Source organism: Sphaerodactylus townsendi, linkage group LG02 (genome assembly GCF_021028975.2).
Source record: "Sphaerodactylus townsendi isolate TG3544 linkage group LG02, MPM_Stown_v2.3, whole genome shotgun sequence".
NCBI classification, from domain to species: Eukaryota; Metazoa; Chordata; class Lepidosauria; order Squamata; family Sphaerodactylidae; genus Sphaerodactylus; species Sphaerodactylus townsendi.
The window spans coordinates 168,996,767-169,009,417 of NC_059426.1; the positions used below are offsets into that span (position 1 = coordinate 168,996,767).

Consider the following 12,651-nt stretch of genomic DNA (forward strand, 5'->3'; position numbering starts at 1 on the left):
GAAGAGGAGTTTGGATTTATACCCCGCCTTTCTCTCCTGTAAGGAGACGCAAGTAACTTACAAGCTGCTTTTCCTTTCCCCTCTCCTCAACAGATACCTTGAATCAGAGGTCAGAGAGAACCGTGACTAGCCCAAGGTCACCCAGCTGTTGGAGTGCACAAGCTAATCCGGTTCACCAGATAAGCCTCCACAGCTCAAGTGGCAGAGCGGGGAATCAAACCCGGTTTCTCCAGATTAGAATCCAGCAGTGGGGTAGGAGGTTAAGAGCTCATGTATCTAATCTGGAGGAACCGGGTTTGATTCCCAGCTCTGCCGCCTGAGCTGTGGAGGCTTATCTGGGGAATTCAGATTAGCCTGTGCACTCCCACACACGCCAGCTGGGTGACCTTGGGCTAGTCACAGCTTCTCGGAGCTCTCTCAGTCCCACCTACCTCACAGGGTGTTTGTTGTGAGGGGGGAAGGGCAAGGAGATTGTCAGCCCCTTTGAGTCTCCTGCAGGAGAGAAAGGGGGGATATAAATCCAAACTCTTCTCTTCTTCTCTTAACCACTACACCATGCTGTTAGCTGTTGCCTGCCATTGCGTCACAACCCTGATATTCCTTGGGAGTCTTCCATCCAAATACGTGTCAGGGTCACAGCTGAGAGGATATGACTGACCCCAGGTCACCCAGCAACTTTCCACGGCCGAGTGGGGGTTCGAACCCGGCTTTCTCAGATCCTAGGTATACACAACAAATGACGGTGCAACAACCCAATATTTAAAGAGAAAACAACGCGATGCACCTACCGCAATGCAATATACATTGATGTAATTCAATTACAAACCAAGTGCAACAGACATAAACACGCTCATAAAATTCAGTGCTCTTATCCTATACACAACATAAACATCCTATAGATCAGTGGTTCTCAACCTTCCTAATGCCACAACCCTTTAATACAGTTCCTCATGTTGTGGTGACCCCCAACCCTAACATTTGTCCATTTTACAGTTGGAGAACACTGATGCAGAGAGTCTCAGGCGACCCCTGTGAAAGAGCCGTTCGACCCCCAAAGGGGTCCCGACCCACAGGTTGAGAACCACTGCTATAGATGTACAACGACAGAGTCCTAGGAAAATGTAGAATGAACCAATATGAACGTCTTTGGAGTGCCCAATTAGGCTTCACCATATAGGCAATGGACCAGTACAGCATCAAAGTACTTATTTGTGCAATCGTTCTCACTACTGTATTCTTATACACTCACGGAGATACCATTCCTATTATCTGTGCGATGTTTCTCGCTACTTGGTTCTCATACGATGAACGGAGATGCTTGTTTTATGAATGAAGATGATATTTCTGAATGAAGATAATGAACGGGATACGTGATTTTTCACCGTTTTCGAACTTTGTCTTCATCAGATATTGAAGCTCATATCCTTAAGTTTGCCTCTCATACGGGGTATTCATAAGAACATAAGAACTAGCCTGCTGTATCAGACCAGAGTCCATCTAGTCCAGCACTCTGCTACTCGCAGTGGCCCACCAGGAGCCTTTGGGAGCTCACATGCAGGAGGTGAAAGCAATGGCCTTCTGCTGCTGCTGCTGCTGCTGCTGCTCCTGAGCACCTGGTCTGCTAAGGCATTTGCAATCTCAGATCAAGGAGGATCAAGATTGGTAGCCATACATCAAGTTCTCCTCCATAAATCTGTCCAAGCCCTTTTTAAAGCTATCCAGGTGAGTGGCCATCACCACCTCCTGTGGCAGCATATTCCAAACACCAATCACCCATTGCGTGAAGAAGTGTTTCCTTTTATTAGTCCTAATTCTTCCCCCCCAGTATTTTCAATGGATGCCCCCTGGTTCTAGTGTTGTGAGAAAGAGAGAAAACTTTCTCTCTGTCCACATTTTCTACCCCAGGCATAATTTTATAGACTTCAATCATCTCCCCCCTCAGACGTCTCCTCTCCAAACTAAAGAGTCCCAAACGCTGCAGCCTCTCCTCATAAGGAAGGTGCTCCAGTCCCTCAATCATCTAATTATAATAATAAGCCTTTATTTGGCATAACAATAATCATAACACAATAAAAAACCTGAGATAAAAGGTATACAAATACAAAGGTTTAAGATAAAAGGTATACAAATACAAAGGTTTAAGATAAAATATAAATTATTGATTGTGCATCACCTCCAGTAAAAATTGTGCAACCAATTCACAAGTTTCATTGTCAGAATTGTCCAGAAGAAAAGGAAGTCTACTTGATTCTTCCATTTCACTAGGTATCCTAGAAAGAATGTTGGAATATTTTGATCTGATATTAGCAGATCTAACCCTCAATCATCCTCGTTGCCCTTCTCTGCACTTTTTCTATCTCTTCGATAGCCTTTTTGAACGATATCCTATTCACTCAAGATGGCCCAGTCACATCCTTAATATTCCCCCTCTGGGCTTATTCCCAGATCCTAGTCTGACATTCCAGCCACTAACCTACGCTGGCTCACTTTTGAGATATTGGGAACCCTTAAAAGGAAAAAAATTACACGGCAACCTTTTATGACATAGTCCTGGAAGGGCAAGATAGAATGACTGTAAGGAAGGGAAGGATCCACTGTGTGTGTGTGTGTGTGTGTTTTGCTTGCGGACACGTTAAAAAGAAGAAAACTTGCCGAACGGGTCCACCGCCCTTCCGAAGAAATCCCGCCAAGGCTTACGTTTATTTTCACGGCATAGTGTAAAGGATTCAATGGTGTTGATGAGCGGGGCAGCCGCCTGGCCTTGACTGCATTCCATAACCCGGGCGATGGGCCAGCATCTGCGGCGGAGACTCTGGCGGAGACCTTATCTCTGCGAGAGAGATGAGAACTCCGTTCCCATGGGAATCCGGGAGGGGGGATGGGATGGACAGAGTTATAACCTGTGCTTCTGGCGGGAGACTTTATTCCTGCCACGTCGTGTACGTGAGCTTTCTAGGATGTCTGAATAAACGGTCTTTTACACCCAAAAAGCCTTTTATTTCTGCTTCTATGGAGTTCCTTACACATAGCAGCTGGGCACAGACGGAAATTCTGCAAGGGAACTTTTTCGCAGCTCGGAGACCCAAATACAAATAAGCTCCGCTGGTTCAAAAGAAACGGCAGGAAGAGGTTTTGAGGCAAAGAGAAATGCAGGCACAAAACAAGGAGCCGTTTTGGCCAATTAGGAAAACATCAAAGAGCGGCATTAGCGAGGGTTGCCAGTCCGGGGCTGGGAAATTCTTGGAGGTTTGGGATGGAGCCGGGGGGCAGGGAGGATTTAGGGCAGTGGTGGCGAACCTATGGCACGGGTGCCAGAGGTGGCACTCAGAGCCCCCTCTGTGGGCATGTACAGAGTTCCCCCCCCCCCCACGCACACACACACATCTAGGCTGGCCTAGGCTGCTGGGCTCAATTATTAGCATTAAACCCAAGACCTAGTTTTGGGGAAGCAGTGTAGGTAACCCTGTTAAGCGCTGTTAAACCCCACTGGTGTTCATGCAAAGAACTACAGCGCGATCCTTTACCTGGGAGTCAGCTCGGTTGCTGCCAATGGGGCTTACTTCTGAGTAAACCCGCCTAGGGCCGTGATTCACCCGTTGGAAGAGTTGCACAGTTGCTTCAAAGCAAAGCCACCGACTACCGCCAAGCTTACTCCTGAGTCACGCACGCCTCGGAGCCAACTGTTTTTTCTAAACTAAAACCTCAGTATTCAGGTTCAATTGCCATGTTGGCACTTGGCGATAAATAAGTGGGTTTTGGGTTGCAGTTTGGGCACTCGGTCTCGAAAAGGTTCGCCATCACTGATTTAGGGTTAATCCTGGCCATGAAGGCTTTTGACAAAATACTATCACTTGCCAACTTCGCCTGGAAGGGACTTTCTTTCTCTCTGCTGCCACCACCTGACCTTTGTAGGAATTCCCCATTGGGGAGGGTCCCCCCCCCCCCGCTTCCTTTCTAGCTTTGAGGTCTTGCCTCTGTGCCTCTCGCTTCCCCTCCCCTGAGTACCACAGGGATCCAAACCAGAACCACATACTGCTGCGATCTGCCTTTAACAACTGCAAGAGACACAGCATGTCCATCATGTCCAGTTTTGTAAGGGTTTTTTTTTTTGGCACCAAATGCGATGGATCTTAGAAGAAGAAGAAGAGTTTGGATTTATATCCCCCCTTTCTCTCTTGCAGGAGACCCAAGGGGGCTTACAATCTCCTTGCCCTCCCCCCCCTCACAACAAACACCCTGTGAGGTGGGTGGGGCTGAGAGAGCTCCGAGAAGCTGTGACTAGCCCAAGGTCACCCAGCTGGCGTGTGTGGGAGTGCCCAGGCTAATCTGAATTCCCCAGATAAGCCTCCACAGCTCAGGCGGCAGAGCTGGGAATCAAACCCGGTTCCTCCAGATTAGATACATGAGCTCTTAACCTCCTACGCCACTGCTGCTCCTTAGCTTGTGTACAAAGCAGGGATGCCGCCTGCCCCGCCCTTCAAAAAATATCAGAGCAGGCAGTTATTCAGATCTGTCTCTGGTAGAGGCGTAGATAGGAGAAATGGAGCCCGGTGCAAAATCAGAATTTTGCTTCCCCCCCCCCCCCCCATGTTCGTTTGTGGGTTTTGTATTTTTAGTGTTTTTCAGTTTTTGGCCTGCAGGGGGCGTAGTTTTTAGGCTAGCAGCATCAACATTTCAGGGTATCTTTAGGAGACTCTCCTGCTGATTTCACCCAGGTTTGGTTTACGGGGTCCAAAGTTATGGACCCTCAAAAGGGTAGCCCCAACAACTATTAGCTCCCATTGGAAACAATGGGAGATGGGGGCACCCCCTTTTGAGGTCCATAACTTTGGACCCCCCAAGTCAAACTTCACCAGATCTGGCTGGTATCAGCAGGAGATCAGCCTGATGATACCACCTAAGTTTAGTGAAGTTTGTTCAGGGGATCCAAAGTTATGGACCCTCAAAAGGTAGCCCCATCTACTATTAGCTTCCATTGGGAACAATGGGGGATGGGGCACCTTCTTTGGAGGTCCATAACTTTGGACCCCCTGAACCAAACTTCACCAAACTTGGTTGGTATCAGCAGGAGTGTCGCCAGACAAGATCCTGAAATTTTGCTGCTGCTATCCTAAAAACTGCACCCCCTGCCGGCCGACAAAATAAAAACACTAAAAATATCAAAAATATATTTTTGCTACCCCCCCCCGGCACCCTCCCAGTGCAACGCACACACCCATCCCATGGTAGCTACGCCACTGGTCTCTGACAGTAAGACAAACATCTCTAATCCCTAACATTCTTTACCCGCCCCCAACAGAGAAATGACTTTAAAGCCACACAGAGATTTCAAGCGTTCCTGGGACACACGTACACATATGGGGGCCAGATACTAACGTTAATCAACCATGTGCCATCAAGTTAAATGTTAAGCCAGTGGCGCAATAAAGCAAGATAGCAGGGAAGAGTCCAGAGCAGGGAACGCTGCATGCTGGCGACTGATGAACTCAGATATATTTGCTAAATTGCCAAACCTGTTCGAATCCTTGGCCTATCTACACTATTCACAGTCTTGGTGATGGACTTTAAAACCCTACATGGCTTGGGACCTGCGTAGTTAAAGGTCCGCCTACTCAATTATTAACCTACCTGACCACCACATTTATCTTTTTAGGCCCTGATTCAGCGATTCCCAACCAGGGTTCTGTGGTACCCTGGGGTGCCGTGAGCATGTCCCAGGGGTACCACGGCAATGCTACCGGACCCCCTCACTTTTGTGGTGTCTCCCGCCAGGACCAGCAAGGACATGGAGCTGGTCCAGGAGGCAGGGCCTGCCACAAGGTCAGCAGCCATTTCCCGCCCACCCCCACCCACCGTGCTGCCCTTCACCCTGGGAGGGGAAGGTGGGGGTGGCAAGCAGGGAAACTGGGAGGGGAAGGTGGGGGGAGGATGGCAGGGGTCCCGTGAGATATGAAGAATGAGGTCAAGGGTACCGTGACGTCGGAAAGGTTGGAAAACACTGCCCTGATTCACGTGACCCTGATGAGTGGCAACCCAGGAGAAGGCCTTCTTCGCTGTGGCAAAACTCTGGAACTCTCCCCCAGAAAGACTCACCTGTCCCCTTCTATATAAGTCTTCCGGCAGCAGGTGAAGACTTTTTTTGTTTCAGTGTGTTGTCAAAAGGTTTCAACTGGCTGTTGTGGGTTTCCCAGGCTGTGAGGCCGTGGTCTGGTAGATCCTGTTCCTGACGTTTCGTCTGCATCTGTGGCCGGCATCTTCAGAGGTGTATCACAGAGAGAAGGGTGCTACACACTGGACACATTCTCTGTGATACACTCTCTGTGATGCACCTCTGAAGATGCCAGCCACAGATGCAGGTGAAACGTCAGGAACAAGATCTACCAGACCACGGCCACGCAGCCCGGACAACAACCAGTTGAATTTGGACAACAACCAGTTGAATCTGGCCGTGAAAGCCTTCGACAATACAAAGAGCCATTACGTTTCCTTAATTCAAGATGTATTTCCTAGATCCGTGGTGGCAAACCCTTGGCACTCCAGATGTTATGGACTACAATTCCCATCAGCCCCTGCCAGCATGGCCATGCTGGCAGGGGCTGATGGGAATTGTAGTCCATAACATCTGGAGTGCCAAAGGTTCACCACCACTGTCCTAGATTGACTCTAGGAATGGCTACATTTTTAAAATCCCCACAAAGGATCTACAAATCTTTGCAGTATGTCCATAGTCCAAGTACTGAGCCCTCCCTAGCTGGCATGAGGAGTCAACTAACAAGATTCAAGCATAGCACGTGACTCTTTGCAAGCAGGGATTCAATTTGGAAATTAAACTGAGTGTGGTGCCAGAGTACTAGTGAAGTACAGGAATTGCACTTACATGCTAAAAGCCTTTTGATCACAGGAAGTCAGCCAAAAGGCGAGCTTCAAAGCCTTTGCAGGATCGTATGGCAGTGATCAGAGTTTTCCTGGGAAGGTGAACCAAAGACTGGAAAGATTCCATCTCAGGGTTTTGTCCAGAAAGAGAAGAAGAAAAGAAGAGTTTGGATTTATATCCCCCCTTTCTCTCCTGCAGGAGACTCAAAGGGGCTTACAAACCCTTGCCCTTCCCCCCTCACAACAAACACCCTGTGAGGAAGGTGGGGCTGAGAGAGCTCCGAGAAGCTGTGACTAGCCCAAGGTCACCCAGCTGGCGTGTGTGGGAGTGTACAGGCTAATCTGAATTCCCCAGATAAGCCTCCACAGCTCAGGCGGCAGAGCTGGGAATCAAACCCGGTTCCTCCAGATTAGATACACTAGCTCTTAACTCCTATGCCACATTAACTAGACTGATGTTATAACTGTTTAAGAACCTCGCATAAAATGTTTTTGGTCTCCACATACTGTACTTTTCCCTCAATGAAAAAGAGAGGAACCTATTTTTTTTCTTTCTTTGTATTTCTTTTATGTGATGTTTTTGTTACTGTTACCTTTTTTGCTGTCTTTTTTCACTTCATATTTCATCTCATTCAAACTCATGTAACAAGGACTGTTTTATATTTCGTTAAAATCTAATAAAAATATTTTTTTCAAAAAGAAAAGAGAACGCGCAAGTGACCGATCCGCGTGTCGGACGGCCAGACACATGCAACGCTGCGGCTTCTTTTCTGCAAACAGTGATCTGCCTCTGAAACTTTATGTCCCACTTTGACCCAGCCAAATCACGGGATCTACAATCCGTTTGGGCGCAGCTTTCCGGCTCACAACAGCAGACGGCAGCGTTTCAGTGCCACCCTGTCAGAGGTCACAAAAACTCTGGTTTGTTCATAGTGAGAATGATAGAACTGGACTAAGAAAGGATTTCTACACTCTTCCAGGGGTGTAACTCTGTTTAAAATAGCACAGTTAGCCTAATTTATTTTGGGGCACACACACACACCCCCCCGCTTGTGCCTGAGTCTTCAATTTAACTGCAATTTGTTACTACATCCAAACTTAGGCATTGAAACAAATCCAGGTCTATAGCTGAAATTATAAACCTCAATTACACTGTGTTGCATAGTCAAGGCTAGCCCAATCTCATATCTCAGAGATTGAGCAAAGTCAGCTCTGGTTAGTATTTGGATAGAACAAGAAGAAGAGTTTGGATTTATATCCCCCTTTCTCTCTTGTAAGGAGCCTCAAAGCGGTTTACAATCTCATTTCCCTTTCCCCCTCCCCTGTGAGGCAGGTGGGGCTGAGAGAGCGCCGAAGAACTGCGACTAGCCCAAGGTCACCCAGCTGACGTGTGTGGGAGTGCACAAGCTAATCTGGTTCACCAGATAAGCCTCCACAGCTCAACTGGCAGAGCGGGGAATCAAACCCGGTTCTCCAGATTAGAGTGCACCTGCTCTTAACCATTACACCACACTGGCTCTCAGGAAACCTCCAAGGAATACCAGGGTCATGACGTGGAAGCAGGCAAATGGCAAACCGCCTCTGCAGATCTCTTGCCTTGAGGCTGCACTAGAGATTGCCATAATTCGGATGCAACTATGCGGCACTTTATACAGACACACGATTTATCCATGCACATAAAAATCCTGGATTGTGGGCAAGAAGCAAACACCAGAGCATTCATCCAATTTTTGTTATGCTCCACTCCAGAGGTTCTGAGCAACTCGCACGCTTTTTCAGGTAGCGCTGGATTCAAAACTAGGACAAATAAAGCCCAACATGCAAGGAGGTCTCTGCGTTTACACAATCGGCAACCGAAAGTCAGCAGACAACAGATCAGCGGCCAGGGCTCCCACAACCCAGGGCCAAATTACAGAACATGTTGCCTGTTCCTGCACTGAACAGGGGGTCATACTATATGACCTCTAAGCTACCATATAACTTGAGCAATCTATGACTCTAGCAACGCATTCCTGAGCACTTAATTGGGCCTTCGCATAGGCTGGGGAAACGCTGCACCCGGATGGCACTGTAAATTCCTCTCCCCTCTTCTCTTCTGCAGGGTTACCAGCTAGATCCTAACCATATTTTTCTGGAAACACTACTGAATTTGGCAGGCCTAATTCCTCGTTCCTGGGGAAGGGCTTCAGCTAAGCAGACCTTTGCGTATACAAGGCCGCGGCAGGCAGATCATATAGCTCAGGGGTAGGGAACCTGCGGCTCGAGAGCCGCATGCGGCTCTTCTGCCCTTGCACTGCGGCTCCACGAGCCGAGCCACCGGCCCCATCCTTGCCCACCCTGCAGGCAGCAGGGAAGGCACACCAACTGCCCACAGCCAGCTGGGCTGCGCCACGGGCTTCCCCCCTCGCCCGCCCCGCTGAAGTGGGGCGGGCACTTTCCCGGCGGCCGGCAAGGCCGAGCCGCCAGCTTCATCCTAGCCTGCCCTGCAGGCAGCAGGGCGGGTGCACCAATTGCCCGCGGCCAGCTGGGCCGCGCTGCGCCGCGAAACTCCTCTCAGTCGAAGCTGAGTGGTGCTTTCCCGGCGGCCGGAGAGGTTGAGCTACTGGCCCCATCCTTGCGCCCAGCCTGCAGGCGGCAGGAAGTGAGGGCGCATCCATGCGCTTCTCAGAATGAGCGGAGTAAAAGGTAAAAAAACCCAATATATACAGTGTTATCTTTATTTTAAATAACAAAAATTATTTGCGGCTCCAAGTGTTTCTTTTCCTGTGGAAAACAGGTCCAAATGGCTCTTTGAGTGTTAAAGGTTCCCTACCCCTGATATAGCTTGACTCAGTATCAAACAGTCTCATGTTTGGGGGAGAGGTCATGGCTCAGTGGTTAAATATCTCCCCCAGTTCAATCACCAGCATTTCTACTTAAAAGAATTGGGTCATACATGATGGACTAATATAAGGCCCAAAGGACCACGGCTCATAGAGCATCTGGCTTGCATGAAGAATACGATTTGCGATCTTTTTTGCCTGCACCTCAATATGGCAGGAATTGTATTAATGGGGCATTGTTGATTCGCAAAGCGTTTCCTAAAAGAATCAGGTAGTATATAACGGACCAATATAAGGCCCAAAGGACCACGGCTCATAGAGCATCTGGCTTGCATGAAGAAGGCCACGAGTTAGTCTTTTGCCTTGCACCTCCAGCAAAAAGGAGGAGGTAATGGGGCAGTGGTGGAATTCTCCGCATTTCTACCTAAAAGAATCAGGTAGTATATAACGGACCAATATGAGGCCCAAAGGACCACGGCTCATAGAGCATCTGGCTTGCATGAAGAAGGCCACGAGTTCAAGCCTCGCACCTCCAGCAAAAAGGAGAAGGCAATGTGGGAGACCATAACTTGAGACCCCAGAGAGCAGCTGCCAGCTCTAGTAGGCAACAGTGGCAATAGATCTGGTTCTAGTAGGCAAAAGATCAAGGGCTGGATTCAGTAAAAGGCAGGTTCGTGTTCAGAATCACAGCTTCAGAGGGAACAAAGATAAAGAAATCACAATCGCATTCTTGCTATTACTTTTGTGTTAAAAGAACTTTCTCCAGTGGCCGGGGGGGGGGGGGCGGGCTTTAAACGTCTCCGATGCAACAACGCCCATTTGGAAACTTTCGCTTCGTACATACGGGGGTCACAGCGGATCTAAGGCCGCCAATAAGTTGCAAAGTTGGGGGGGAAGCTGGGGGAAGGACGCACAAGTTGGAGCCCCCGTGGAAAGAGCAACGCGACCCCCTCCTCCAACCCCAGCAGGCTGCTCCGAGGCGCCCCAGACCCCCCCCCCGTTGCAAAAACCCCAGATCTCCCGAGCGGGCGGGGGGGGGGGAAGGAGCGTACGCGGAAACGGTCTTGCCGCTGAGGATCTCGGCGGGTGGCATGGCGCGTCCGGCTGCTTTCGCTCCTCCTCTGGCGGCGGCTGCGCTCAGTGCGGCTCCGATGGCGCCGGGAGGGGCTCAAAAGCCCACCCTTGGCCGCCCTGCCCGCCCCCGGCCTTGCACGAGGGAGCCACGTGGGGGGCCAAACTTTCGCCTCCTGCGCCCGGAGGAGGAAGCCGCGCCCTCGGCAAGGGGAGGAGACCCAGGAGCGCGCAGGCGAGTGGCTGCGCCCGGCCCGGCCCCTTTGCGCGCTCCCAGGTGCGCCTCCTCCTTGCGCGCCGCTTGGACACCCCAACGGGACTTAGATCCTTTGGGGGATGGGTCGTTTTTAATGGGGGGGGGGAGGGTGACTTTAGAGGGGTTTGCAAACTCGGGTTGCCAACATTCCTGGAGATTGGGGGGGGCAGGGTTGGGGAAAGGAAGGGCGCCAGCGGGGGGGGCCGGATCCCGTCGTGGAGTCCACCCTCCAAAGCCGTGCCATTGTCTCCAGGGGGGCTGGTCTCTTTCTTCTGGAGATTAGCGGTGATTCTGGGATATCTCCCGGCCCCTTAAATACAAAGCGGAGCCTAAGACAGTATAAATGTCAACAGCAAACAATAACAAGCTATACCCCTGTCTGGCTCAGGATATGATGGTTTCACAGTAGAGACTTGGTGCCTGTGAATTGGTTTAGGGATCTCCCTTCTTTTGTGTGTGTGTGTGTGTGTGTTCTAGACTCATAGTTGTTGTCCACCACACGTATGGTTCACATGTTTAAGGATTCATATGTTTTAAATATTTTCGTTAAAATGGAGTTTTTAATCCTGAAAAGAGCCAGACAGGGGTACTGTTTGCTGTTGATATATCTCCCGGCACCACCTGGAGGCTGGCAACCGTCTCAGTGCAACCTCTTAGTATCACACACACACACACCCCCCCCATATGTTTGCTCAGCAATAAGCCCGCCCACCCGGGGTTTCGACTCCGCCTTGAGAACTTTGCCACCATCCCACGAACAGCATGTTGAGGAGTGAAAATATTGTCTTGTAGCCTCTTCATAAAATCATAGAGTTGGAAGAGACCCCAAGGGCCATCAAGCCCAATCCCCTGCCATGCAGGAACAGACAATCAAAGCACTCCTGACATATGTTCATCCAGCCTCTGTTTAAAAACCTCCAAAGAAGGAGATTCCACCACTCTCCGAGGCAGTGAATTCCACTGTCGAACATTGTCGAACACTGACGGTCAGGAAGTTTTTCCTGATGTTTGGGTAGAATCTCTTTTCCTGCACCTTGAACCCATTACTCTGTGTCCTTGTCTCGGAGGCAGCAGAAAACAAGCTTGCTCCCTCTTTGACATGGCATCCCTTCAAATATTTAAACACAGCTATCCTGTCCCCCCCCCTTAACCTTTGCTTCTCCAGACTAAACATCCCCAGCTCCCTAAGTCTCTCCTCGTAGGGCATGGATTCCAGACCTTTTCCCATTTTGGTTGCCCTCCTCTGGACCCGTTCCAGCTTGTCAGTATCCTTCTTAAATTGCGGTGCTCACAACTGAACACAGGACTCATTCCACAGTACTCAAGACTTTAGTTAGTTAGATCCTCCCGTGCTAAGTAGCATATCGGGCAGCAAGTGCTCTCCAGCAGTTCCAGTCTGGGGCGAGGGTTTCAGCCTCTTCCCATGCAATATTCAGTGCGTTCAGGTCTTGCTCGAATGTTCTCCTCCAGGTGTTTCGGGGGCTTCCTCGCTGTCATTTGGAACCAGGAGGTATCCACCTCATTGTTGTTGTTACCGCCAGGAAAATAAACAAAATATTTTCCTGAAGTCAGGTTGCCTGGCTACACTGGCTCCATGCCCGGACACAGAGACTTGTGTGTTCAGAAGCC

General features: G+C 49.8%; 1 protein-coding gene across 1 annotated transcript in view; it reads right to left on the bottom strand.

Moving 5' to 3' along the window:
* MTHFD1 (methylenetetrahydrofolate dehydrogenase, cyclohydrolase and formyltetrahydrofolate synthetase 1) overlaps nucleotides 1-10,967 on the bottom strand; it is a 79,907-nt gene extending 68,940 nt beyond the window's left edge. The window contains exon 1 of the mRNA XM_048484651.1: nucleotides 10,748-10,967. Coding sequence (XP_048340608.1) covers nucleotides 10,748-10,788 — 41 coding nt within the window. The 5' untranslated portion in view covers nucleotides 10,789-10,967. The remainder of the gene's footprint in view (nucleotides 1-10,747) is intronic.
* Nucleotides 10,968-12,651: the final 1,684 nt, after the last annotated feature.